This window comes from Sminthopsis crassicaudata, chromosome 1 (assembly GCF_048593235.1).
Source record: "Sminthopsis crassicaudata isolate SCR6 chromosome 1, ASM4859323v1, whole genome shotgun sequence".
Classification (NCBI taxonomy): Eukaryota; Metazoa; Chordata; class Mammalia; order Dasyuromorphia; family Dasyuridae; genus Sminthopsis; species Sminthopsis crassicaudata.
Window position 1 is genome coordinate 28,581,894 of NC_133617.1, and position 26,709 is coordinate 28,608,602.

At 46.4% G+C, this 26,709-nt stretch overlaps 1 protein-coding gene across 1 annotated transcript in view; it reads left to right on the top strand.

Moving 5' to 3' along the window:
• RASAL1 (RAS protein activator like 1) overlaps nucleotides 1-26,709 on the top strand; it is a 44,153-nt gene that overhangs the window by 9,256 nt on the left and 8,188 nt on the right. Inside the window, 13 exon segments of the mRNA XM_074297194.1 lie at nucleotides 544-673; nucleotides 5,188-5,269; nucleotides 5,914-6,036; nucleotides 7,199-7,287; nucleotides 8,056-8,173; nucleotides 8,766-8,919; nucleotides 14,215-14,279; nucleotides 14,703-14,815; nucleotides 19,597-19,789; nucleotides 23,772-23,909; nucleotides 24,428-24,487; nucleotides 24,489-24,573; nucleotides 25,734-25,906. Of these exon segments, the coding sequence (XP_074153295.1) occupies nucleotides 544-673; nucleotides 5,188-5,269; nucleotides 5,914-6,036; nucleotides 7,199-7,287; nucleotides 8,056-8,173; nucleotides 8,766-8,919; nucleotides 14,215-14,279; nucleotides 14,703-14,815; nucleotides 19,597-19,789; nucleotides 23,772-23,909; nucleotides 24,428-24,487; nucleotides 24,489-24,573; nucleotides 25,734-25,906 (1,523 nt within the window).

Sequence of the window (26,709 nt, forward strand, 5' to 3'; positions counted from 1 at the left end):
TTCCCAGAAAATCAAATATCAGAGCCAAGAAGTGTCTTAGAGAATATCAGGACTAGTCAGGGATCTTAGAACATAGAATGCCAGAGCCAGCAAGAGTCTTAGAACAGCGAATATCAGAGCTGGTAGATCTTAGAACAGAGAATGTTGGGGTTAGTAGGGAGGTTTTAGAACATAGAATGTCAGAACCAGCAGCGGTCTTAGACCAGAAAATAACAGATCTAAAAGGGTCTTAGAACATAAAATGTCAGAGCCAGTAGGAGTCTTAGAATATCAGAGCTACTAGGGGCTCTTAGAATAGAGAATGTCAGAGCCAGTGGGGGGATCTTAGAACATAGAATGTCAGGGCTAGCGGGGAGCCTTAGAATGCAGAATGTCGGGGCTACCAAGAGAATGAGAATGAAGACTATCGGATCAGGGAGGGGTGTTGGAGCAGAGGATAGTGCCGCCTCTGGTTGGCACTTTGAGTTCCTCACATGTCATGGGGAAAGATCCAGCCGGATCCAGCCGGGTGATGATGTTCCTTCTGACCTTTTCTGATACAAGGGATTGATAGCTGGCTCAATCTCAGCCACGTGGACCCCGATGAGGAGGTGCAAGGGGAGATCCACCTGGATGTGAAGCTCCTGCCAGAGGCCCAGGGACCTCGGCTCCGCTGCCACATCATCGAGGCTCGGTACGGTCCCTGATGTGGAGGGTAACGGGGGGGTAGGCGGAACCTCCTTGTATCTGGGGAACAAAATGGACACAGTGAGAAAGGGGGAGGCCGGGTGGCCGCTGGGCCCTAGTGTTGGAAGATTCCTGCTGAGGCGTCTTGGGCAGCTGCTTCTGTCGAGGCGCTCTGAGAATGGGAAAGGTTATGGGCAGTTGCAAGTGGGTGCTAGTGAGTGGGTGGATGGTTCCGAGGAGGCGGCATGGCTTCGTGCCAGCCTCGGGGGGCTTGCCAGTGTTGTCTTCCTCTGACTCATTCCCAGCCTGGCATCGTGAATCAGCTGTGGCCACTCTTGGAAACAGTCGGCTAGACCAGCTGTCTCTTCCCCAGCAATCTCCAACTCAGACCATCTTGCTTTCCATCCCTCTTCCTTCCTCCCCTCTCTCCCTCCTTCCTGCCTTTTTTCCTCTGGGAATTGGGACAGAGAAGCCAGCTCCTCTTCCCTTTGGGAGCCTTCTCTCCCACCCCCACCCTAGGAGTCTGTTCTCTGCAACGTAATAGGGTGGCCTGTGCGTGACTGACTATGGCGTGGAGGAGGGGAAGCAGTTGGCTCCCGAGAGCCTCACTTGTGCCCCTCAAGGCTCATGGGACCTTGGCAGCATTGTCCTAGGCAATGCTCTCCAATATCCTTATATGGCATCCTATGTTAGGAGCATCTTTTCATAGGGACATAGGAATATAGAACTGGTGGGGGAGATTTAGAACCTGGAATGTCAGAGCTAAGAGACCTTAGAATGTGTAATATCAGAGCTGAGAGGGACCTTAGAACATGGAATGTCAGAGCTGAGAGGGACCTTAGAACATGGAATGTGTGAGCTGGGAGGGAGCTTAGAACATGGAATGTCTGAGCTAAGAGTTCTTAGATCATGGAATGTCTGAGCTGGGAAGAACCTTAGGAGACAGAATAACAGAGCTGGAAAGACGCTTAGAAAAAGGAATGTCAGAGATGGGAGGGAGCTTAGAACAAGGAATGTCAGCTGTAAAGGAGCTTAGAACATGGAATGTCAGAGTTGGGAGAGATCTTAGGGATAACTTTGATTTTAAAGTTGAAGAAATTGAGATTCATAGAAGTGATTTGCTCAGTGATCATTCAGCTGGTTACTGGGTGAGCTAGGAATTGAAGCCAGATCTTTGGATCCTATGTCTCCTGCTCCTTTCCATGCCCAATATTACTTCCCAAGGAGTCTGTAGTACCCATTCTTCCCTTAACCTGGTGGGGGAGCATTACCTGAAGGGCATTACGCCCAGGATGGGGGTGAAATTCACCTTCTAGAGTATAGGTGTGCTCTACTTAGCTTGGGTTCTCCAGCAAGCTAATCAGGTCAGGAGAACCGGGAAGAGCACCCAGGAACTAGCTAGTCCCCTAGCAGGGCCGAGTCTGGGACGATATCTCTAGAAAATGAATTTATCTTGAGGCGGCTCGTCTGACGTGAATGAGAGAATCACAGAATCTTGGAAGTCCTAAGTTCTTGCCCCTCTGTCCTGCATCCTCCAGCCGACAAGTGCCAGGGGATGTAAGGGGAGAGAGTATGGATGACTCAGTGCACCCCATCTCCGTTCCTGGAAATACACCTGCCAGGGCACCGTCAGCTGCGGGGGGGGGGGGGGGGGGAGTATCTGTGCTAATGAAGGATGCTGCCTCCTTTCCATATGCTTTGTGCACTCTTAGTCACGTCCCTTCCCATTTTCACTCCCACAAGAACTCATTCAGTCCCACCTCCCTCTACTTCTAGATGGGTTTCATATCGGTCCTGTTCTTGGAGTCAGAAAGACCGGAGTTCAAATCCGTGCCCCACTGCAGCTACTAGCTGCGAGATTCTAGGCAAATCACGCCATTGCTCAACCTCCATGTTCTCTTCTGTGAAATGGGCTAATAATAACACCTGTCTCCCAGGATGGTTTTAAGGCACAAATGAGAGCATCCATACAGTGCTTTGTAAACCTTAAACTGCCATTTGCCTGCTAGTTATTATTGCTATTCTACTTCAGGTTTGCTTCTTCAAAGCATCACGACGCTAGACAAGCTCTCTGTGAGCCGCCCTTTCCTTGACTCTAGCTAGATTGAATACTTTCTAACATCCCTTTCCTCTTGCTTATTCTGCTCTGCAGAATTTCTTTATGTTCTTTTCGAGAGACAATTCATCGAGTTCCCGACTCTGCCCTCGGCTTTCTGTGGGAGCTCAGGGTCAGAGCTCTTTCTTCTCCATGTCTCTTCCCCCCATCCCCCACAAAGAATGTGTGTGCGGGGGAAGGAACTTGACCTAATATTGAATGTGGCTTTGAAATCATTTAAACGTAAGGCGGAAGATTGATTGATTTCATGTGAAAGGGCTTTGAGGATGGAGAAGGGGGATGGATATGGAGCGCTGAGAATATAGAATGTCAGAGCTGGAAGGGGTTTTAGAGTAGGCAATGTCAAGGCCAGGAGGGATCTTTGAACAGGGGATATTAGGGCTGGGAGGGGGTTAGAACAGGAAATGTCAGAGCTGGAGGGGACTTAGAACAGAGGATGTCAGGGCTGGGAAGGGTCTTAGAACAAGGGATGTCAGAGCTGGGAGGGGTCTTAGAACAGGGGATGTCAGAGCTGGAGGGGTCTTAGAACAGGGGATGTCAGAGCTGGGAGGGGCTTAGAACAGGGGATGTCAGGGCTGAGAGGGGCTTAGAACAGGGGATGTCAGGGCTGAGAGGGGCTTAGAACAGAGGATGTCAGGGCTGGGAGGGGTCTTAGAACAGGGGATGTCAGGGCTGGGAGGGGTCTTAGAACAGGGGATGTCAGGGCTGGGAGGGGTCTTAGAACAGGGGATGTCAGGGCTGGAGGGGACTTAAAACAGGGGATGATGAAATCTAGGCAGAAGAGATGGTGCTTCTGATCTGCCCATTCCTTGTTAGGGGGTGGAATGGAAAGGAGATTTCAAGCTTTGTTCTCTGCCCTTGCTGCCCTCCACCCCCAAAGTGAGACTGTGTGGGATCCTAGCACTAAGAGAAAGGACCATTGTATCTTAGCAACCAGACTCAGCTCCTAGGAAACCAAGGAGGGGGCCAGTGGATCAGATATAGGGATGGGAGAGGAGGGGCTGGGCTGCTAGTGGTAATGGCTTGGAGTGGGAAGAAGCTACCCCAGGGTCTCCAAGTGACTGCGATCTCCGCACACCCATTGCACTTTGAATAGGGGAGGAGGTGACAGAATTGGCCTTAAGAGAGATGAAGTAAAGTCTCGATTTGAATCCTACTCAGACACTTATCACCTGTGTGATTTGGGCCCAATTATTTCCTTTCTCTGGGTTTCTTCTCTATTTTCATATTTTTATGATGAGGGATTTCAATTAGATGGTTTTAAATTTCCCTTCTCACTCCCAAATCTTATGATCCTTTCTTTTAGGGAATAGCTCCTCAGACTCCAGTATGTTATTTCTCTCTTCTCACTTTCCCTCTTTGCTTTTTGTTTTGCTCTCCTCTGGGGAGGAGGGGAAGGAGAAACGGTGTGTCCCTAAATGACAAAAATGCACCCTTTAAGCCATTCAAAAAGAGAAGGAAGAGGGAGGGAGCTTGTAGCATCCTAAGGGACTGAACTGGAGGATCTGTCTGGGACCCAATTGTTTGAGTGTTGTCATGGTAACAAGGAGTTTCAAATCCAGCAGAGAGGGAGGATGAGTGTAGAAGGTAAGCAGGGCTTCTCAAGGAGCCATCACCAAGGAAGGGGCCCCGATTGCCCGACACTTCACTGGGCACAGTATATTCTTGGTCTATATTCCATGAATTAATCAATGGGACCTGCTGCCTACAGTTGAGTTCTTCCTGCAAAGACTAGCTTTTCTGCTGGTTCTGATAAGGTAGCATTGTTTGCTTCCTGTAATGCACCCCTCCAACTCTTTGCTGTCCTCGTTATACCCTTTGACTTTTGCTTCTTTGCCTTAGCAACCCACCTTCTGCACCTCGGAGTTTCCAGTGCTAAAACTTCTTTGAGGGTCACTTGCCTTGACTATAAGAAAAAAGGAGTAGATAATAAACTTCTACGGTCTCTATAGGATTATAGATTTAGAGCTGGAACAAGCTTAAGGGATCATCTAAACTCCCACATTTTATAGGTAAGCAGTATAAAGTGACTTACCCAAGACCATACAGGCAAGGAGCAGAGAGAAGTGGGACTTGAAACAGGGTCTTCTGACTATATATAATCCTCTTAATACCGTACTCTCAATGCTAACCATCACCTCTTAGAATCCTAGAATCAGGAGCACGTGTGGTGTTGTAGAAAGAACACTGCATTTGAATTTATGGGAACTGTATTTGAATTCCAACACAGCCATTTACCAAATGTATGATTATGGACTTTGCTTTTGTGCCTCAGTTTACTCATCTGAAAATAGGGATAATAATCCTTAAACCATTTATCTTGAATGTTGGGCATGACAAATGTGCTTTGTAAGCCTTTAAGCACTATAGACATATGGTGTTATCCCTTTCTTTTTGGTCTTCAGAGACTTGGCTCCCCGAGACCTCTCCGGCACTTCGGACCCCTTTGCCCGCATATTTTGGGGCAGCCAGAGCCTCGAGACGGTGGTGAGATGGGTCCCAGTGGAACCTTGGGAGAGTGGCAGGGAACACCTTGGTTTTGGGAATGAGCTGGGGAGAAATGATACCTAAACTAGGAGTCTGGGGCTATTGATGATGGGGGATCTGAATTGGGAACGATAAAGTTGGACAATCTCATGGATCTGTTGCTCTAGACCCATCATGGGGGTGGATCTGAGTTCAAGGAGCTAGGGAGAAAAAATGCAGAAAAAAATATCTATCTGAATTTAAGCTGAGATGCTACTTCTCATTATCCCCTGCTCACGCCCTTCTTCTCTTCCCTTCTGATAGCCTCAGTTTCTTTCTAATGGGAATGATAATAAAATTGTCTCATAGAGTTATTATGAAGATCACATGTAAAAATGCTTTGCAAACCTTAAAGCATTATGTTGATGGTGATGATTCCCGGGTGATCCAACCCTGTCGATAAACAGAAACAGCTATGTGCTTCCTATGCTCTGCTTCTATGTGGGGAGGTGTGCCTGGAACTATCTTGGGGTCAGAATAGGGGCAATGCTATGATCTAGGTCATGTGTTATTGGAGGGAATGGAAGGAAATCCAGGTAAGCAGCTCTCAGGTAGGTAGGACAGGCTCCCCTTTCTCTCAGCTGGCCTTGATGCTGTTCTCATAGACCATCAAGAAGACACGATTCCCCCATTGGGATGAGGTGCTAGAGCTTCACGGCGAGGAGGGCCCACTCCGAGTGGAAGTGTGGGACTGGGACATGGTGGGCAAGAATGATTTCCTGGGAATGGTGAGTCAACCACCAGAATCAAGAACTCAGTTGTACATCTACTCCATCCCCCAGCCCCAAGAGATAGGATAGGAGCGGTTATAAGCAGAGGTTGGGGAGAGTGGGATTGGAAAGCCTGGAGGGAGAGGGAGATGAACACCATTTTTCACTGCTTTGGGGATAAGAAGTAGACAGAGATGGGGATGGGGAGGAGAGCAGAAAGGATTTGAATGGCAAGTCTTATAGACCTTGATTCGGAGATTCTAGAAGAAGATGGCATAGGATAGTACATGGGTCCTCAAACTACGGCCCGTGGACCAGATGCGGCCCACTGAGGACGTTTATGCCTCCTGCCGGGTTATGGCAAATGGGCTGAGGGGCGGAGACAGAGTGGGAGCTTTTGTTTTTACTCTAGTCCGGCCCTCCCGCAGTCTGAGGGACAGTGAACTGGCCCCTGTTTAAAAAGTTTGAGGACCACTGGGATAGTAAATTGAATGCTAAGTTACACTCTGCCATTAGTTAATGGCAGGATTAAATGGATGTTGTTCATAGGGAAATCATTTATCTCTTTCAATCTTAGCCATTCCTTTAAAACTATAGGCAGATGAGTTGAAATCATGGGTCATAGAACCACCAATTTGGAGCAGCCATCAAGTCCGAAATGACACCCTTCCTCATTTCTTATAGCACAATGGGAGATAACTTACTTACAGTGCTTCGCAAATCTTGAAGTGCTATGTATTATCATAATATTATATATCATAAAATATATTTAATAATTTAATATTAATTATATGTAATAAATTGTTGTTATTTTTATTATTTATTATAATTTGTGCAGTCATTCCCCAACTAATGGGGTACCTCTTTTATTTCTAGGTCATTAATACTACATAAAAAAGAACAACTATAAATATTTTGTTTATATGCAAATTACATTCCGCTCTCCTCTTCCCTCATTTTACAGATGAGGAAACAGATCTAGACAGGCAGATATAGGGTAATTTGTCCAGGGTAATGTAGGCAATAAGGATTAGAGGCAGGATTTGAACTCAGATCCTCTAACTGCAGATCCTATGCTTGTTTATTATGCAATGGCATCCTGTGTTCCCCCACCCCCTACCCCCAACTCTCACCCTGCTTTAAATGGTAAATAGAAAGAAGACTTGGTATTTAATGACAGGTGGAGTTTCCTCCTGATGTCCTGCTCCAGTGTCCCCCCAGTGGCTGGTTCCGTCTGCTACCCTTTGCCAGTGCCGAAGAGGATGCTGGGTAAATAAAGGCTTGAGAAAGAAGGGCCCTTGTCTTGGATGGGATGGGATGGCTAAAGGTACAATGTTTTGGAACCCTTATGGAAGAGGGACTTGGAATTCCCAACACCCCTTTCCCCCAAGTATGTTAAGAACTATCCAAGGCTCCTATAGGGTCTTGGTTGAGGTCTTTAGACCCTTTTCTACCCTTCCCTTTCATCCCAAGAACCAGGCAAGGAATATAGGTCTCTTCCTTGGCATGGAACTCAAACCTATGTCTTGGATCTTGCCAAAAGTTCGATGATATCTGATGCCTTATCCATTGGGCAAGAGTAGTGGTGGTGGTAACTGAATTCTAGGTGTACAGAAGACTTGGGCTTGACCTTGTTGAGATTGTGCCAGCCAGGAGCATGGGCGTAGGCATATCTGTTGTATCTGTGTGTATGAGCAGTAAAAAAACCCCAAGCATTTGGACTTAGACTTGCATTTGTGTTGTGTGGCCCTGGGCAAGTCCTTTTCCTTGTATGTGACTCAGTTTCTTCCTCTGTAAAATGAAGTGGTCTCTGAAGACTCATCCAACCCTAACTCTATGATTTTAAGATTCTGTGGGACTTGAAGGAGAGAAGGGTAATGTGGATGATCTTTCCATTGGCTAGCTCTTCATTTGCCAGAGAAGCCGTGACTGAGATATATCTAAGCACTCCTCTCCCACTTCAGACATTATCCCAGTGTGGCGACATCCTCTTGCTGTGTGCCCTACCGGCTTACATGTACTGGTCCTTCTTTGCAGGGGCAAACTGGGGGCCCTGCGGCTCAAGGTGCGCCTGGCTGAGGAACGCATCTTGCCTTCTGTGTATTACCAGCCCCTCATTGAGTTGTTGGTGGAATCTGTTCTGTCCCCAGCCCAGGTAGGTTCCTCTGTCAGGGTCAGGGATTGGTTTCCCTCCAGTCAGCTGGAGGACCGCCTAGGCTGAATAGGATAATGGATAGAGATCTGCTCTTGGAGTATGGACAACCTGAGTCTGAATCTCTATTACCTGGGAGAGTTATTTAAGCTCTAAAAGTCTCAATTTCCCTTTTAGAGAAATGGAAACTATAAGACCTGTGGTGACTGTCTTAACAGAGAGAGTGGACAGAGAGCTAGTCTGCAAAAGATATATACACATTGTGACTCTGGACAAGTCATCTGACTTGTCACTGCCCTATGAAACTCTCTTAGATCAGCAGTGGTAGAGGGAATTTCCTCACTGGGAGTTTCCTAAACCAGGGAAATCACAGTACCCCATAAAATACTTATCTCCCAAGTTGGTTGAGATAGCAAGCAGATATTGCATTTAAACCACACTGTATAAATGTCGATGAGGACGGTGAGGATCTATGACTATTTCCTTTTCTGTCTCATCCCTCTTCCCACAGAGGATATATGATTGGGCTTGTGGAGGCTGGGAATTCAAGGAGAATTTCTGGAATTACCTTTCCTTCCCATGTTATGTGTCCTAGGATGACACTGTGACCCCTTTGGCCATGCTGGATGAAGTGAGCGCTGGGGAGAGTCGGCAGGATATTGCCACCCAACTGGTGAAAATATTCCTGGGTCGAGGTCTGGCCGTGCCCCTCCTGGACTACCTCAATCTTCAGGAAGTGTCCCGGACCAGTGAGTGATCCCTCCAGCCTATTTCCCACACTTGGGATTTCTTGCTTCCCACAAAGAGCTGATCTGTATCAAAAAGCTCTTAGGTGACAGTCCCTCCTTCCTAAAAGCCTCCAAGGGAGTGATTGTCCACCTACTCAACATTGGCGGGGATACCCCTTAGAGGTAACCCTGGTATAATGGGAGGGACAACGGCTTAGAGTCAGAGGATCTGAGTTTGCTGTTCAAAGTACAAAGTGTGGGCCTTCAGTTCCTGGGCCACAACAACCTCATGGGTGAGATGAAAAGGTTGGACTGGATGAGCCATAAGGATCCATTCTAACTTTGTCCTTAGGCCTTCTGGGATTTTATTAGGAATTTAAGAAATAATAATATCTTTCTTTCTATCTATCTTTATCTTTCCATTTATTCAGCTATCTATCTATCTATCCATCCACCCATCCATCCATCCATCCACCCATCCATCCATCCATCCATCCATCCATCCATTCATTCACTCACTTATTCATGCATCGATCCATCTATATATCTTCTATCTATCTTCCTCTTTCTATTCATTCATCCAATTCATCTGTATCATCACTTGGAAATGAGGGAGGGTATTTTAGGCATGAAGAATAGCCAATATAAAGGCATGGAGTCAAGAGGTGGAATGTAGAGCCAAAGAATGACTGATGGGCTGCTGTGGCTGGAACATAAGAGTTTGTGAAGAAAGAGTAAGATAAAATAGGACTGGAGATGTACAGAGGAACCACATTAAGTTCCAAGTTGAAGCATTTATATTTTATCTCAAAGATAATAGGAAGCCACTAAAGTCTCTTGAGCAAGGAAGGGACATGGTCTTACTTGTGTGTTTATTTTCCTTTCTTCCTCCCTCTCTTCCTCCCTCTTTCCCTCCCTCCCTCTCCCCCTCTTTCCTTCCTTCCTTCCTTCCTTCCTTCCTTCCTTCCTTCCTTCCTTCCTTCCTTCCTTCCTTCCTTCCTTCCTTCCTTCCTTCCTTCCTTCCTTCCTTCCTTCCTTCCTTCCTTCCTTCCTTCCTCCCTTCCTCCCTTCCTCACTCCCTTCCTCTCCCCCTCCCTCCCTCTCCTTTCCCTCCCTCCCTCTCTCTCTTCCTTCCTTCCTTCCTTTCACTGAAGCAATTGGGGTTAAGTGACTTGCCCAAGGTCACACAGCTAGGCAATGTTAAGTGTCTGAGACCAGATTTGAACTCAGGTTCTCCTGACTTCAGGGCTAGTGCTCTATTCACTGCGCCACCTAGCTGCCCCTGTCTTATTTTAGGGATATTAATTTGAGTGTTGGGCAGAGGATGGATTGGAAAGGCAAAATACCCCCAAAAGAGAAACATATAAGGAGCTTTTACAGTAGCCCAGGAAAGAAGTGACAAAAATCTCATCTAGGCAGTGCCCTCATGAGGATTGAGAAGGAGACAGATTTGAGAAATGTGGAAGTAGAATAAAACCTTGGCCAATGCTTACATGTAAGGGGTCAAAAATGAAGAGATCATGGATGACTCTAAGGTTGCAAATTTGGTATCTTGAGAGAAAATGGATTTGTCTTAACAAAAACATAAAAGTTTGATAGGATTGGTGAAATGATAAATTCTGTTTGGTGCATATGGAGTTTGAGATGCAAGTAGGACAGCTACATGGAGCTGTCCAGCAAACAGTTGGAGCTTTGTTCAACAGAGAGATTCTGACTGCATATGCAGAGTATCCCAAAGTCTCAGTGCAGTTTTAAGCCTTAATAATCAATAAATAAGCAATAAGTATTTATTGAGCTCCTACTATGTGACAAGCCACATGCTAAATTTAATCGATTAAAAATACATTAACATTTTTGGGGACACCATATATATATTTGGGACTTGTCTATATAAAGATGCTAACTGAATCTGAGGGAGCTAATTAGAATATTAAGAGAGGACGTACATAGAGATGAGAAGAAATAGAAGAGAGAATTGAGAAATACTCATAAGAATGAAAGGAAAAAAACATTTATTCTATTTTAAGTGTTTTTATTGATATCTTTTGTTTCTCACCTCTTCATAATTATCCTAATATCTATTCCCCTCTACCTCCTGGAGAGCTAATTCCATATATTAAATGATATTTTTATAGAAAAAAAATCAACACAATTGATTGATATATTGGAAAAGTCCAAAAACATTTGAAGTAGCTAACACCTGTGGATGTTCCACCTTCACGAATGGATAGGGTGGGGCTGTCTTTTCATATTTCTTCATTCTAGTTCCACTTGAGCTTTATAATTTTGTTACATTTACTTTTGATTTGTTGGTGTGTCATTGTTCTTTCCATGTATATTGTTATAGTCACAGTATATATCATATTCTTGGTTCTGCTAATTTACTTCACTGTATCAGTTCATCTAAATCTTTCTGTGTTTCTCTGTATTCACCACAAACATAATTTCTTTTTAAAAAAATTAATTAAATTAATTTTTACAAAAATTTTATGCATAGGTAATTTTTCAGCATTGACAATTGCAAAACCTTTACTTCCAACTTTTCCCCTTCGTCCCCTCACCCCCAGATGGCAGGTTGTCCAATACATGTTACATATGTTAAAGTATAAGTTAAATACACTATATGTATACATGTCCAAGCAAACATCATTTCTTTCAGCACAGTAATAATATTCCATTATATTCACGTATCACAATTTGTTTTGCCGTTTCCCAATTAATGAACATCTATTTTGTTTCTACACCTTTTTTTCCCGCAAAAAAGTACTACTGTAAATATTTTGGAATATATACTGACTTTCCTCTTATTGATGGCTTCTTTGGGGTACAAACCCAATAATGGAGTCTCTGATTCAAAGAGTATAGACATTTAGTCACTTTATTTGCTTAGCTCCAAATTGCTTTCCAAGATAATTGTACCTTTCATAGCTTTACAACAATGTGTTACTGTGTCTGTCCTTCCATAACTCCTCAGTATTGACCACTGCCATTTTGGCCAGTTTGCAGAGTGTAAGGTGCACATTTGCACACGTACTTACACATACAAATATATATATATGTATATATGTATGTGTACATATTATATACATACACACATGTATGTGTGTATACATATTATACACACATGTATCTTAGATAACAAATCCTTATTAGAGAACACATTTTTTCCCCCTATTCAGCCATTGAAACCAGCATTTATTAAGCACTTTGTGCCAGGTACTGGGCTAAGTATTTTATAAATATTATCTTATTTGATTCTTATGACAATGCTAGAAATAGGTGCTATTATTAGTGCCATTTTACCATTAGAGAAACTAAGGCAGACAGATGTGAAATGGCTTGCCCATGGTCACTGAATTTGGATTTAGGTCTTCCTGATTCCAATCCCATCACGCTACCTAGTTGCCTCTTACTTGCCCTTACTGCTCCTTCTCAGTTTGACAAATAGGAAGGAAAGCAGTGTCATGAAGTCCAGGAAAGGGAAAGAGATGTAGGAAGAAAGGTGACTAATCGTGTCAAAAGCAAATTTATACATTGAGTGGGAAGAGAGCCAAGAAAAGGCCATTGACTTGAGTGTTGAAGATAAGAAGCTCAGGACTTGGGGAATCAGGACAGCTTGAATTCAAATGTGACCTTAGACACTCACTGGCTGAGTTACCCTAGACAAGTCACTTCATCTCTGTCTGCCTCAGTTTTCTTATCTGTATAATAGGGATAATAACATTTACCTGCAAGGGTTATTGTGAGGCTCAAATGAGATTATATTTACCTTGAAGCACTGCAAAGGTGAACCATTATCAGCATCTTCAGGGCACTGTTGCTGCCACTGGATCTGTTTTGGGAGGATCCACAGGGATCAAACAAATTTTTCATTGTGTCCAAGTTACTCAGCATCCACCAACCATTCTACTTCTCATAGAATTTATAACTGGAAGGGAGGGGGGTGGAGTAAAGAGGGGTTGGAGCTTCGATTTCACAGGAATCCCTTGTGTATATCAATAATTTATAGAATGGAGAGTTAACTAAAGACACTAAGAAAGGGAGGCACATAGCCAGGATGCATCAGAGCCAGGACTTGAAGCCATATCTTCCTGATTGCAAGGCTTATCCTTCGTACCATTCATCTCAATGAATGATCAGACATTTACTAAGTGCCTAATTATACCCTAAACACTGGGACAGGGAGTTGGGGGCCATATAAAGGGAGAAGTAAAACAGGTCCTTCCCTACCAGAGCTTGTAGTTCATTTGCTCAACAAAATTGTAAAGCTCAAGTGGAACTAGAATGAAGAAATATGAAAAGACAGCCCCAGCGTATCCCTTCGTGAAGGTGGAATATCCACAGGTATTACCTACTTCAAATGTTTTTGGACTTTTCCAATGTATCAATCAATTGTGTTGATTTTTTTTTCTATAAAATATATACGGGGCAGCTAGGTGGCGCAGTGGATAGAGCACCAGCCTTGAATTCAGGAGGATCTGAGTTCAAATGTGATCTCAGACACTTAACACTTCCTAGCTGTGTGACCCTGGGCAAGTCACTTAACCCCAGCCTCAGAAAATAAATAAATAAAATAAAATATATACACAGGAGAAGTGAAACTGATCCTGTCCTCAAAGAGCTTATAGTTCATTGCAAGAGATAACATGTTCATTTGGAGACATATATGAAATACAGTGTGCAAAGATAATAGAACTGGAAGATGGAATATGATAGATGAAGGACAGAAAAAGTTTGCACGGAATAAGTAAGGGGTAATAAAGTTAGAAAGGAAAGTTGGGAAAGACAGAAGTGTTTGGATTTGAATCGAGAAGTAGTACGTATTTGTTGCTATTTGTTGACGGCATGATTGGGTCCGTGCTTTAGGAATATCACGTTAGAGTGAAAAAGGGAAAGACTTGAGGCAGGAAGCCATCTCTTAAAACTGAAGGGACCTTTAATGTCAGCTTGTCCACCACTTTCATTTTACAGATAAGGCAATTGAGGCGCAGAAAGGGGAAAGGCCTTTGCTAGAGTCACCAGGTTTAAGGGGGTAAAGCTGGGAATTGAGGATTTGTCCTTTGACTCCAAACCCAGTGCTTTTCCCATTCTGTTAGACTGCCTCCCTTCCCGTCCGTCTGTTCCCAAAAGGCCTTATGGATGAGAAAAGTACCTGGCCCTGTGTAGCTTCTCCTCTTTAGAAACCATCCCATTGACCACCTGGGGGTACCATTCTGGGGATGCCCCAGACACTATCCTCAAGCAAGGGAAGGTGCCCGGAGCCCAAAGCTCTCCATGTGCAGCCCTGCTCCAGGGGCCATGTCCCTTCTCTTCCAGCGGATCCCAATACCCTGTTTCGCTCCAACTCTCTGGCCTCCAAGTCCATGGAGCAGTTCATGAAGGTGAGTGCTGTATGAAACCCCCTGCTCTAGCTTCTAGCCTTAAGATGTCAGACTTAGACCTCACCTTAGTTTGGCTAGAATGTTGCTGAGTTGACTAGGGGAGGGGAGATAGAAGTCTAATTTCAGTGGGGCAGCATGATGTTCTATCTCTCATATCAGTTCCCTGAGGCTGCTCCATCATAAAGTCAGAGAACTTGGGTTCAAATCCCATATCTGATGCTTCCCACTTGTCTGTTCTTGGATTATTTGCTTGTGCCTCAGTTTCCTCAATGGTAAAGTAAAGGAGTTGAATCACAAGGAACCTCAGGTCCATTCCAGTTCTCATACTCTTTTCCTGGGTCCCATTCCAAGGCTGGTTCACCTTGCCCTCTGGGTTGTACCCTCTTTTTTCCCTATCTCCTTCCTGCCTGTTCTTTCCTGCAGTTGGTGGGCACACCTTATCTCCATGAGGTCCTCAAGCCTTGTGTCAATCGCATCTTTGAGGAGAAGAAATACATTGAGCTGGACCCATGTAAGATAGAGCTGACTCGGACCAGGTGAGTAGGGGTATTGGCTTAGACTTTTTGGAGGCAGAGAGACTCATGGAAACAGGATAAGGAAGTGGGGAAGGGGGAGGAAGAGAAAGAGGAATAGGAGAAGGAGGAAGAGGAGGAGGAAGAAGAAAAGGAGAAGGAAGAAGAGGAGGAGAAGAAGAAAGGGAGCAGAAAGAAAAAGAGATAGATGATTAAATAGGTATGTCCCCCTTCCATCCCAGAACCCATAGGCTTATGTTTAGAGTTCTCAGCCTAGTTCCTCTACTTTAAGCTAAGTTGGACCCTGAATGTTATCTCCGTCCCTCCAGTTCTGGGAGCAGGTTTTTGTGGGATAGCCTATTCCAGACCCTGTTTCCATTGTCGGTGGTTCAAATGGTCCTGGACCTGGTTCGTTGATCATTTATCTGACTTTGGCCCAATTCAGAGCTAGAGGGACTCTTTTTAAAGGCCATGAAGTTTTCCCTTCCCCATTCATGTTTACAGGTTCCAGAAATGTTAACTGACTTGCTTAGGGTCGCACAGCTAGTATAAAGACCTGACTGCTCAGGGAGGGCTGGATTAAAATTCCTCTTAAACACTTAGTATCTCACTTAACTTTTGTTGGCTTCAGTTGCTTTATCTATAAAATGAAGAGGTTGGGCTCACTCTAGTTCTGAAACTAATGGTCCTTGTGTGATCTATTATCCTCCATACCTGAGAAATCCATTCTTTCTAGCCGCCAAAGCCCAGAACCCTAATCATTATGCTTCATGTATTTTTTTTTCTGAGGCAATTGGGGTTCAGTGACTTGCCCAGGGTCACACAGCTAGGACGTGTTAAGTGTCTGAGTCAAGATTTGAACGCATGTCTTCCTAACTTCAGGGCTGGTGCTCTATCTACTCTATCTTATGCTGCATGTATTTTAAAAGACCTTCCTGATGAGGGAAGGCAGACCAGGAAGGGAAAGGTAAAGAGCCAGGGCAGAGATTTCTGGGATATTGCTGGGCTACTAGAAGAGCAGGTGAAAGGGCACCAGGAAGTTTGAGACAACAGGGGAGGGGGCTCTCAGGGAGAACTGACATGGCAGAGCCCGGAGCAGAGTGATGGGAGTGGAGAGTTTGAGAGATTCTCTCCTTAAGGTAGAGAATTGCCTTTGAAGAGCTGGAGTGAATGGAGCAAAAGCTGGGAGAAAGGGGAATGATGGGAAGTCAAATCAGTCATCTACAAACATTATTAAGCATATGCCAAGGCCCAGGCACCCTGCTGAGGACTTGAGGATAGAAAGAAAAGCAAAACGAGGGTCCCAGCTCTCAAAGAGCTCTCATTTTAGTGGGGGAGACAACACATAACCATGTATACGTACAAAAAGAAGGTCGTCTCAGAGTGAACGAACCAGCCCTGGAGGTGCACTAGGGAACAGGGAGGGACTCTCTCTCTCTCTCTCTCTCTCTCTTTTTTTTTTGAGGCTGGGGTTAAGTGACTTGCCCAGGGTCACACAGCTAGGAAGTGTTAAGTGTCTGAGACCAGATTTGAGCTCGGGTCCTCCTGAATTCAGGGCTGGTGCTCTATCTACTGCGCCCCCTAGCTGCTCCAAGGGGGACTTTCACTGGAGGTAGAATGAGCTGGGTCTTGAAGGAAGCCAAAGGGACTAAAAGGCAGAGGAGAGGAGAGTTCTGTGGGCACTGGGGACAGAGTGCAAGAGCATGGGAATGCTAAATGGAGTATGGAGCTCGGAAGAACAATGCTGTCAGTGTATTCAAGACTAGGTGGGAGAGAGGATTAAACAAGAGTGAAAAGTGGGAAGAAGCTAGGTGCTGAAGAGTTTGAAACTTGAGGTTTAATCTTGGAGGTAATTAGACACTGGGGATGACCTGGGTAGACGTAGAATATAGGAATAGTCACTTGACGAATGAGCGGAGGATGGACTGGAGCTGGGGGAGACGAGATGGGGATACCAATGGGGGGATTGTTGTAGCACTCTACAGAAGGTGAGGAAGGGCTGACCTGGGATGGATCCAGGGGGAAGGGAGACAAGGGGACCCAGATAGGAAGCGTAGTGAAGGTAGGAAGGAGTGGTCTTGGCAAAAGGGATCCTTAGTCTGGAGCTGGAAAGGACCTCAGAGGCCATTGAGGCAGATTAACTGATTTCCCTGCAGGTAAATGTCAGACATGACATTTACACAGGTAAATTACACAGGTCATCACACAGGTAAATGTCAGCTATGGGATTGGAACTGAGATATTCTGAGTGCTCTTTTCCTTAAACCACACCGCCCAGGTGATGTTTCCTTAAAGCAGCTTAGGGGTGTGTGTGTGTGTGTGTGTGTGAAAGAGAGAGAGAAAGAGAGAGAGACAGAGACAGAGAGAAGAGAGAGAGAAGAGAGAGAGACAGAGACAGAGAGAGAGACAGAGACAGAGAGAAGAGAGAGAGAAGAGAGAAGAGAGAGAGAGAGAGAGACAGAGAGAGAGACAGAGACAGAGAGAAGAGAGAGAGAAGAGAGACAGAGACAAAGAGAAGAGAGAGAGAAGAGAGAAGAGAGAGAGGAGAGAGAGAGAGAGAGAGAGAGAGAGAGACAGAGAGAGAGACAGAGAGAGAGAGACAGAGAGAGAGACAGAGACAGAGAGAAGAGAGAGAGAAGAGAGACAGAGACAAAGAGAAGAGAGAGAGAAGAGAGAAGAGAGAGAGGAGAGAGAGAGAGAGAGAGAGAGAGAGAGAGAGAGAGAGAGAGAGAGAGAGAGAGAGAGAGAGAGAGAATTTTCATTTTTGGGGTGCTAATGAAAGTTGTGAAAATAGAGAGTCTGGCAAGCTGGGGCAGGACCTATAAATAGATACCCTGGGCCAGAATACAGGAGTGGGCAGCTGATATGTGAGGCAAGGGTTCACAGACAGGGTGCAGTTAAGGATTAGCCAATGAGGCTGAGAATTCCCAGACAGAGGGCATCTCTACCCTTACAGGTCTCCCCAGAATCCACATTTCAAGCTTCCAGAAAGGAAGCCCTATTTCCTCACCCCTCACCAAGCCCACGACCCCCTCTCATCCATTCTCTTTTGAATTTCCCTAGAGGCATCGGAACTGGTTGCTAAGCAACTGATCTCAGGGGATGCTGAGGAGGGTGGGGTCTTTCCTCTCATTGGCTCTGAGGCACCCAGGGGCCAGGGCATCTCCTTCCAGGATCTGGGAAACTCATGCAGACGATTTGTTAAACTAAGCCCCGATTGTGGCCTGAGATAACATTTGTCCATTTTTACAAGCACTTCATGGAAAAGCTGCCTCTGGTATTTGATCTCTATCCCATTGTGACTAATGGGTAATCTTTTCTGTGGTAGTTACAGTGGAGAGGAGACATAGAGGAAGGACTTTAGGCCAGGTATACCTCCGTGTTTTTTTTTTTTCCTGAGACAATTGGGGTTAAGTGACTTGCCCAGGGTCACACAGCTAGGAAGTGTTAAGTGTCTGAGGCCACATTTGAACTCAGGTCCTCCTGAATTCAGGGCTGGTACTCTCTCCACTGCGCCACCTAATTGTCCCCACCCGAATTTATAATATTAAGGAATGTCTTTCTGCCGGGTTCCTTAGTTAAGCCATTCAAACACCAGTGTGATTGACCCTTAATGTAGGCTTGGTTTTTTTAGACTCTGAGGTTAGAACCAGTGGGGCAGAGGAGTCCCCAGGAGGCGCTCAAACCTAGAGTGTGCCCTCTGTCCTCTATGTGGGCAATGTGGCCACTCTCTCTGCAGGACATGCTTTCTTATTCATTTAAAGCATCAGAATTGGGCTGCTCTACTCTAAGTTATCCATGAATCCGGCCCGTGTCTGATGGAAGAGACTAGATTCGGAAAGATTATCCGCCCATGAGAGAGCGATCATCTCTAACTGGAGAAGGAGGTCTGCCCATGAAGCCAGCTGGCCCATCTGAGACCCTACCAAGCTGGTCCTTTCTCTGGCTCCTGCCAAACTCTGCCCCAGATTCTGTCCAGGTTGCCGAGGAGACCAAGTCCCCTAAACCAGTGGGGCAAGGGGATTATGGGACTCAGACCATTCTAGGGACTGGGAGGAGTTCTTCTTCCTCTAAACTCATCTTATCCCACATAATCCCAGCCTGCTGGTTCTGGAAGAAAGGGCCCTTAGATCAGCTGGAGCTGGAGGGAACCTGGGAGCTGAGGAGGTGAGAGCCAGAAGAGACAGAATCTAGTCCAGTTGGCTCATCTGATGGCTGGAGAAGCTCAGAGAGGAGGGGACGTGATTTGTCTGAGATCGTACCAATAGTACCAATAGTAGTCTCCCCTTCTAGACCATAAGCTCCTTGAGGGCAGGACTATATTATCATAGTCTCACAGAACATAGAGCTGGAAAAGCATTTAGAAATCTAAAATGTCAGGGTTGGAAAGGATCCTAGAACGTGGATTGTCGGAGCTGGAAGGAACCTTGGAATATGTATGTCAACGCCTGGAAAAGCCTTAGAATGGGGAATTCCAGAACTGGGAGGGAGTTTTGAATATAATGTCAGAACCAGAGAGGCTCAGTCCTCTCATGGGGATTGATGGGGAAACTGAGGCCCAGGGAGGGGGAAGTTATTTACCTGGATCACGTAGGCATACAAGAGCCAATAGCTAAATTCAACTCTTCTAAATCCCGTGTTCTCTGGGTGACACTCCCTCTCCTAATCAGCCTTCTATTCCCCTCGATGCCCACCATGAGAGCTTCAGTTAAGCTTCATTGCCCAGAGCAGAAGACCCTCAGAAAGCTCAAGGGGGCCTGAGGGAGGCTGCAGGGGCAGCTCACTCCCTGGTTCTGTCCCTCTAGGAGAATCTCCTTCAAAGGCACCCTGTCTGAGGAGCACGTGCGGGAAAACAGCCTGGGATTGCTGACGGGATACCTGGGAGAGATCCTGGAGGCCATCACAGCCTCCGTGGACAAGTGTCCTCCGGCCATGAGGGTGGCTTTCAGACAGCTGCACCAGAGAGTGGAGGAGCGCTTCCCGGAGACCGAGCACGAGGTGCGAAGAGGCAGGGGGTGGGAGAGAGAGGGGGAGAGGGACTGGGCTTGGGAGCCCCCCAGTGGGGGAGGGGCAAAGGGAGGCAGACAGAATCAGGCTGCTTCATGTAATTGAAATTCTTTTCGGAACTGATTTGTACACAAGCTAGTGAAGTACTTTGGCCAGGTGCTGTTATCTACACTCTATAATAGGGAAAATAGAGGCTCAGAAAGCATAGAATATCAGAGCTGAGAGGAACCTTAAAACAGATAATGCCAGAACCAGACCCAGAACCTGGCTGCCTTGTCTCTCAGCCTGTGATGTCAGGGCTGGGAGGGCCTTAGAACAGGGGATGCCAGGGTTGGGAGGGCCTTAGAACAGGAGATGTCAAGGCTGGGAGGGCCCTTAGAACAAACAATGTCAGGGCTGGGAGGGCCCTTAGAACAAACGATGTCAGGGCTGGGAAGGCCTTAGAACAAGGGATGTCAGGGCTGGGAGGGCCCTTAGAACAAAAGATGTCAGGGCTGGGAGGGCCCTTAGAACAAAAGATGTCAAGGCTGGGAGGGCCCTTAGAACAAACGATGTCAGGGCTGGGAAGGCCTTAGAACAAGGGATGTCAAGGCTGGGAGGGCCCTTAGAACAAAAGATGTCAAGGCTGGGAGGGCCCTTAGAACAAAAGATGTCAGGGCTGGGAAGGCCTTAGAACAAGGGATGCCAGGGTTGGGAGGGCCTTAGAACAAACGATGTCAAGGCTGGGAGGGGCCTTAGAACAAGGGATGTCAAGGCTGGGAGGGCCCTTAGAACAAGGGATGTCAAGGCTGGGAGGGCCCTTAGAACAAACGATGTCAAGGCTGGGAGGGCCCTTAGAACAAACGATGTTAGGGCTGGGAGGGCCTTAGAACAAGGGATGTCAAGGCTGAGAGGGGCCTTAGAACAAGGGATGTCAAGGCCTGGGAGGGCCCTTAGAACAAGGGATGTCAAGGCTGGGAGGGCCCTTAGAACAAACGATGTCAGGGCTGGGAGGGCCTTAGAAACAAGGGATTGTCAGTGCTGGGAGGGGTTCTAGAGACTCTGTCTAAGCCCCTTGTTTTAAAGAGGAGAAAACCGGGGGTCTGAGGAGTTGTGCCAGAACCAGACCCAGAACCTGGCTGCCTTGTCTCTCAGCCTCTGCTCTTTCCCCCAAACCCTTGTTGTCTCTTGGTAGTTAAAAGATAGAAAAGATGAGACATGAAGAAATCCTCCCCACTTTCTCCAATAGGGGACCCTGGACTCTCTTCCCTCCATTGTTGGGACTCCTTGGTCTCTCAGACTGGGTCATGCTGGGAGCTAACAGGGCTACACTATTTACACCCCTTGGGTCTTACAGTTCCCACCTAATGGATTTAGATACAATAGATATTAAAGAAACGCTCACTGATTGGTCTTCTTATATTCCCCAGTGGAGCTGCCCGGGCCTTTGGTCCCCTACACGGGGACTGATGTTCTTTGTCTCCATAGGGAGCACCTTAGAACATAGAACGGTATTTCCTTAAACCCCAGCTCACTTACTGAAGTCTCTTGCTCCAAAATGAACAAAATGTGTGGCTACTTGGACTCATAAAGCCAAGTTAGACAGCTAGATGGTGCAGTGGATAGAGTAATGTACTGAGTCTGAAGATCTGAGTTCAAATGCTGCCTTAGACACTTGCCAGCTGTGTGGCGCTACCCAGGTTACTTAACTGCTCCCTGCCTCAGTTTCCTCATCTGTAAAATGGGGATAATGAGGTCAAATGAGATAGGTAAGGAGCTTTGCAAGCCTTAAAATACCAATAATACCAAAAGCCAGCATGTCTAGGATTCAAAGTGCTTTTGCATTGGTTATTTCATTTGATCCTCATGACTGTGAGGTAGAAACTATGATTTTCCCTATTTACAGATAAGGCAGTTGAGACCCAGGGAGGTAAATTATTTCAGAAGTGCCATTTGAACCCAGTAGAACGGGATGGTGTGAACCTCTTATCAAGCAGTCCGATTCTGACGTGGCCCTCCCTTCCCCCATCCCTCCCCAGGGGATCGAGTCAATGAGACACTGGGAGAGGCTAAAATTAGCCCGGAACAATGGAGGTGAGTGGGAGGCATTGAGGAAGCTGTGGGGAGCAGGGATCTCACTAAGAGCAGCCCAAAGATGCCTGGGAGAAGCAGGCTGGGAGGGGCTCTCTCTCTCTGCTGGCATCCCCTCCCAGTGTCTCCCTGAGGGAGGTTCCCAGGGAGCCAGGATACCATAACACCCTTAAATCATTCTGGAAGGACCGATTCCAGATGTGGCTGAGGGAGAACAAGATGTCTCCCGGGACGCTGGCTCAAGCCGGGAGATAGGGATATAATTCTGGCCTAACATAGGGACTCCAGAACATCAAAACTTCAGGACCCCAGAGCCCACCCTAGAACCGAAATTGCCCCCATGACATCCTCAGCAAGCGGTCACGCAGTCTCTGCTTGTAGGGGCAATCCTCTTGGGACAGCTCCAATTGTTAGGAAGCTACTCCTGAAAGTTTCCCTGTGGCTTTTACTTTGACTCTCCCCCCACTCCCCATCCCAGGTTCTGTTCCAGTCTCCGACTTAAATACTCTCCCTAAAAAAAACCCCAAACTCCACCTCCTATGTACCCACCAGCACATACAGACACACAAACAAATAAAGCCTGAGTACTCTTCTCAAAGGCTAAATATAACCAGGATTAGGGGTGTGGCAGGGTGGGCAGGGAAGTGGGAAGCTGGCATTTCGGGCTGCTGATAAATCTGACTCGAGATGCCAGCTGCATCCTGGATGCGATGTTTGGGGGGGGGGCTCCATTGGGACTTCTCCCCAGAGCAGCCTGTTTGGCAACACCAGGAGCTGGGGACAGACAGCTCTAGAGAGCTCTCATCTTTGGCCATGCACCCTGGATTTCATGCCATCTTCAGGGGTATCGATCATGAAATTGTAGGATCATGGGACTTTTGAAAGACCTTGTCCGACTCCCTAATTTTTACAAATGAGGAAACTGAGAGCCAGAGAAGGTAGCTCACTTTTGGGGGAAATATTTTCTTGATCAATCAACCAAGCAAACATTTATTAAGTACCCATAAGGCTTTGTGCTAGGTGTGGGGCAGATTATGAGAAAAATGAACAGTCTGTCCTTAAGGACATTGCATTCTATCCATGCTTTTTTTTTTTTTTTCCTTTCCACCAAATCCTTGGGACTTCCTAGTGACCCACCCACCCCTATTTCCTTATTTTCCTTATTATAGAGAAATATTTTCCTTATTATAAAGAATATTTTCCTTATTATAAAGAAATATTTTCCTTATTATAAAGAATATTTTCCTTATTATAAATATTTTATTATAAAGAAATATTTTCCTTATTATAAATATTTTATTATAAAATTTTCCTTATTATAAAGAGAAGCTCAATTGAACAATTGAATCAATTTATTAGCCTTATCTGAAAAAGTATGTCTTATTTCATACCTACCGCCTCCGCTTTTCTGATGCTGTGTCACGTTCAGTCCTTTGGAAATTACAATTAATTATCCCTCTGTGGATCAAAGTTCTGAAGCCTTTCAGTATGGTTTTTTATATTTTTTGGCCCCGTTGTGGTCACTATAAAAATTGTTCTCTGTTATTTTGCCATGTATCCCATTGTACAAATCTCCCAGGTTTCTCTGAAACCCGAGACCATTCCCTGGGACTTATCTGTCAAGTCATTGGGTGAGATCTGCAATGGCAGAAGGAGTTCTTAGGCTAGGAGTTCTCCTAAAGTGACTTTTTCAAGGTCATGCAAGTGATAGGAAGTTTCAGGTGGAAGCTAGGTCTTCCCTCTGCAAATCTAGTATTCTTTCTCATTGTACTATGCTGCCTCAGTTTCCCTATCTCACAAAAGGAGAGGGGTTGAGGAGAACAAGAGGGAAAAAGCTCCAAGCTCTCTAACTGTGACTGTAGACATTGCCTTCCTAATATGGGGCTGTTGTCTTTGTGTCTAGGATGTGAAGTATGTGGCCATCAGCGGCTTCCTCTTCCTTCGATTTTTCGCTCCCGCCATCCTCACCCCCAAGCTCTTCGATCTCCGGGACCATCACGCTGATCCCCAGACCAGCCGCTCCCTGCTGCTACTTGCCAAGGTGTCTGTGGGGCTGGTGATGTTGGGGCTCACTCCATAAGGGATGGGTGATGTGAGAAGCTGGGGGGAGATCTCCCCCCAAATGTGCCAGATGCCGCTGGGAGACGGCCCGGATCTTGTGCCCATTAGTCATTCACTCAGTCTCAGCATGACTCAGTTGATTAGACCATTCTTAACATCGGAAGCTTAGTGAAGTTTTGGAAGGAGGAGGGATGGGGAGGTCTGGAGCAGGGTTCTCAGGGTTGAGGGAGGGACGCCAGAGCCTCCTTGGCTCCTTTTCTACATAGTTACATTAAAATTGGACTGGAAGTTGAGACACTGGACTTTTTCTTGGGTCACCAGAGATGAGAAGTATGTCCCCCCCAATCTTACCCTGGCCCCCACTATCTCGTTCCCCCTTTCCCTTGCCAGAATTTTAGCCCTGAGCTGTCCCCTCTTCTGGGGACAACAATGGGGAACGGGCCAAGGAGAAACTGCCTTCTTGACTGGAGTCCTGTTCCATTGTTCCCCTCCTGTCAGGCTGTGCAGAGCATTGGCAATCTGGGCCAGCAGCTGGGCCGGGGAAAGGAGCAATGGATGGTCCCCCCTGCACCCCTTCCTTCTACAGAGCATCGCCCGGGTAAAAGATTTCTTGGACAAGCTGGTGGACATCGATGCTGAGGGTGGTGAGTTCTGCTGTCCGGGCTGTGACCATCCCCTTTCTCACATCTTCAAGGAAGCTTCTCATTCTGTCCTGGGATACCTCCTCTTCCCCCCTTTCCATCTTTCTCCCTCTCTTTCTTCCTCTCCCCTTTTTGTTCCCTTTTCTTCTGCTCCCCCTCTTTCTTTCTCTTTTTCTTTCTTCCTTATCTCTCTCCCTCCCCCTCTTCCTCCCTCTCTTCTCTACTCTTTTTACCCTTCCTCTTCGTCTTCTTCTGTTTTTGTTTTTTTTTGAAGCTTATGGATGAATAGTAAATCGATAGGGGGCTAACCTTGGAGTTGACGTTGACGTTGACGTTCCCTAGATCTACCACATCACTGGTTAGGATTTGCAATGGTGGAGGAGTTCCTAGACTGGGAGTTCTCCTATGCTGGCAAAATTACCATGTTTAAGTGATTTTTGTCTATATGTGGATTTTTTTGGGTCTCCTTTAAAATATCTCATTTTGGGTTATATTAAACGGAATCATAGATACAGAGAATGTCAGAGCTGGGAGGGAGCTTAGAACAAGGGATGTCAGAGCTGGGAGGGAGCTTAGAACAGGGGATGTCAGAGCTGGAGGGATCTTAGAACAGGGGATGTCAGGGCTAGAGGGATCTTAGAACAGGGGATGTCAGGGCTAGAGGGGCTCAGAACAGGGGATTTTACAGCTGGAGGGGCCATGGAGATCATCCAGTCTACCGCTTTATTTTATAGTTGGGAAAGCCTGGGGCCCAGGGTAGTGAAGAGTCCCGCCCCATAATATATAGCCCACATATGGCAAATTAGAGAGTAGAACCAAGCCCTCACTCCCAATGCACTGTCCTTTTCCCTTTGCCATTCTGAGCAATATAGTGAGAAGCCTTAGTCAGTGTCAAATGACTGAAGAGGGGGGAGACCTCTGGGTCTTCTTCAGTCTTTGGGCATTCGGTAGGGCATCTGTGTGGGGAGGGAGTGGCGGTTCCACCCCCATTACTGGGATACTTGTTGGGCCTCCTTGGTCTAGGAGCCCAGCCTGGCATCCATATGGTTTGCAGCTCAGATCTCTGGGAGAGTTAGGAAAGCAGATTTCCTGGGGTCTGGAGAGTTGGGGACAGGCTATGACCTCATGGCCCCCCATGTCCTTCCCTCCCCCTCACCCCCCAGCCCTCGAAGCCCAGCCACGGCTCCTGTTCCCCCCATCGGCAGTCATCAAAGAAGGCTACCTGCATCTTCGGAAGGCAGAGACTGGGGCCCTTGTCCCCCGCTTTGCCTTCAAGAAGAGGTACTTTTGCCTTAGCAGTGAGACCTTCTCCTATTCCAAGGCTCCTGAGTGGCAGGTAAGGCTGCTCTGGGAGGCTTGCCTTGAGGGAGGGAGGGGGAGGGGGAGAATATGTAAAAGGAAGAAGGGGGGAGGAAAGAGAAAAAAGGAGGAGGGGGAGAAGACAGAGGAAGAGGAAGGGAAGAAAAAAATAGACTGGAAAGGGAGAGGGGAAGGAGAAGGGGAAAGGAAGGGGAAGGGGACCTTCAGTGCTCTCTTTCCCCTTTTTTCCTTCCCCTTTTCTCTTGTTTCTACTCCCTCTGTCCTCAGCTCTGGTGGCTGGGCCCTGTAGCTTGCTCACTTACTTACATGGGCACAGTGGGATCCTGGCTCCACCCCCTGCTCCATTCTCTATCTGTTTAAAATGAAGCTGGATTAAATAATTATGAAGATCCCCTCCATGGCTAAGTCTCTGACCATGTGTGCTCAGCCTAGGACATGTGGTGGATGTTACACACAAGGAGGCACATGCACACCAGCCCATTCCCATGAGAAAAGTGCTCACAAACTTGCTGTCATTCTGCCCGTGGGTTGTCATCATCCTTGTCAATCAAGCAATTATTAATTGCCTACTGTGTGCCAGATCCTTCTACTAGGTGTTGGGGATGAATGGGTCCCTTCAACAAGTCTCTATTTTATCTGGGGAGGCAATCCATACATATAGACAAAAGGATTTTTATTATATTCAGCTTTAAATTTCTCATCTATAAAGTGGGGACAGTGATGACATCTGCCTCTTAGGTAGGGATCAAATGAGGTAATAGTTGTAAAGTGTTCTGTGAACCTTCAAGTGTAATATAAGGATTAGATATTTTTATTAGT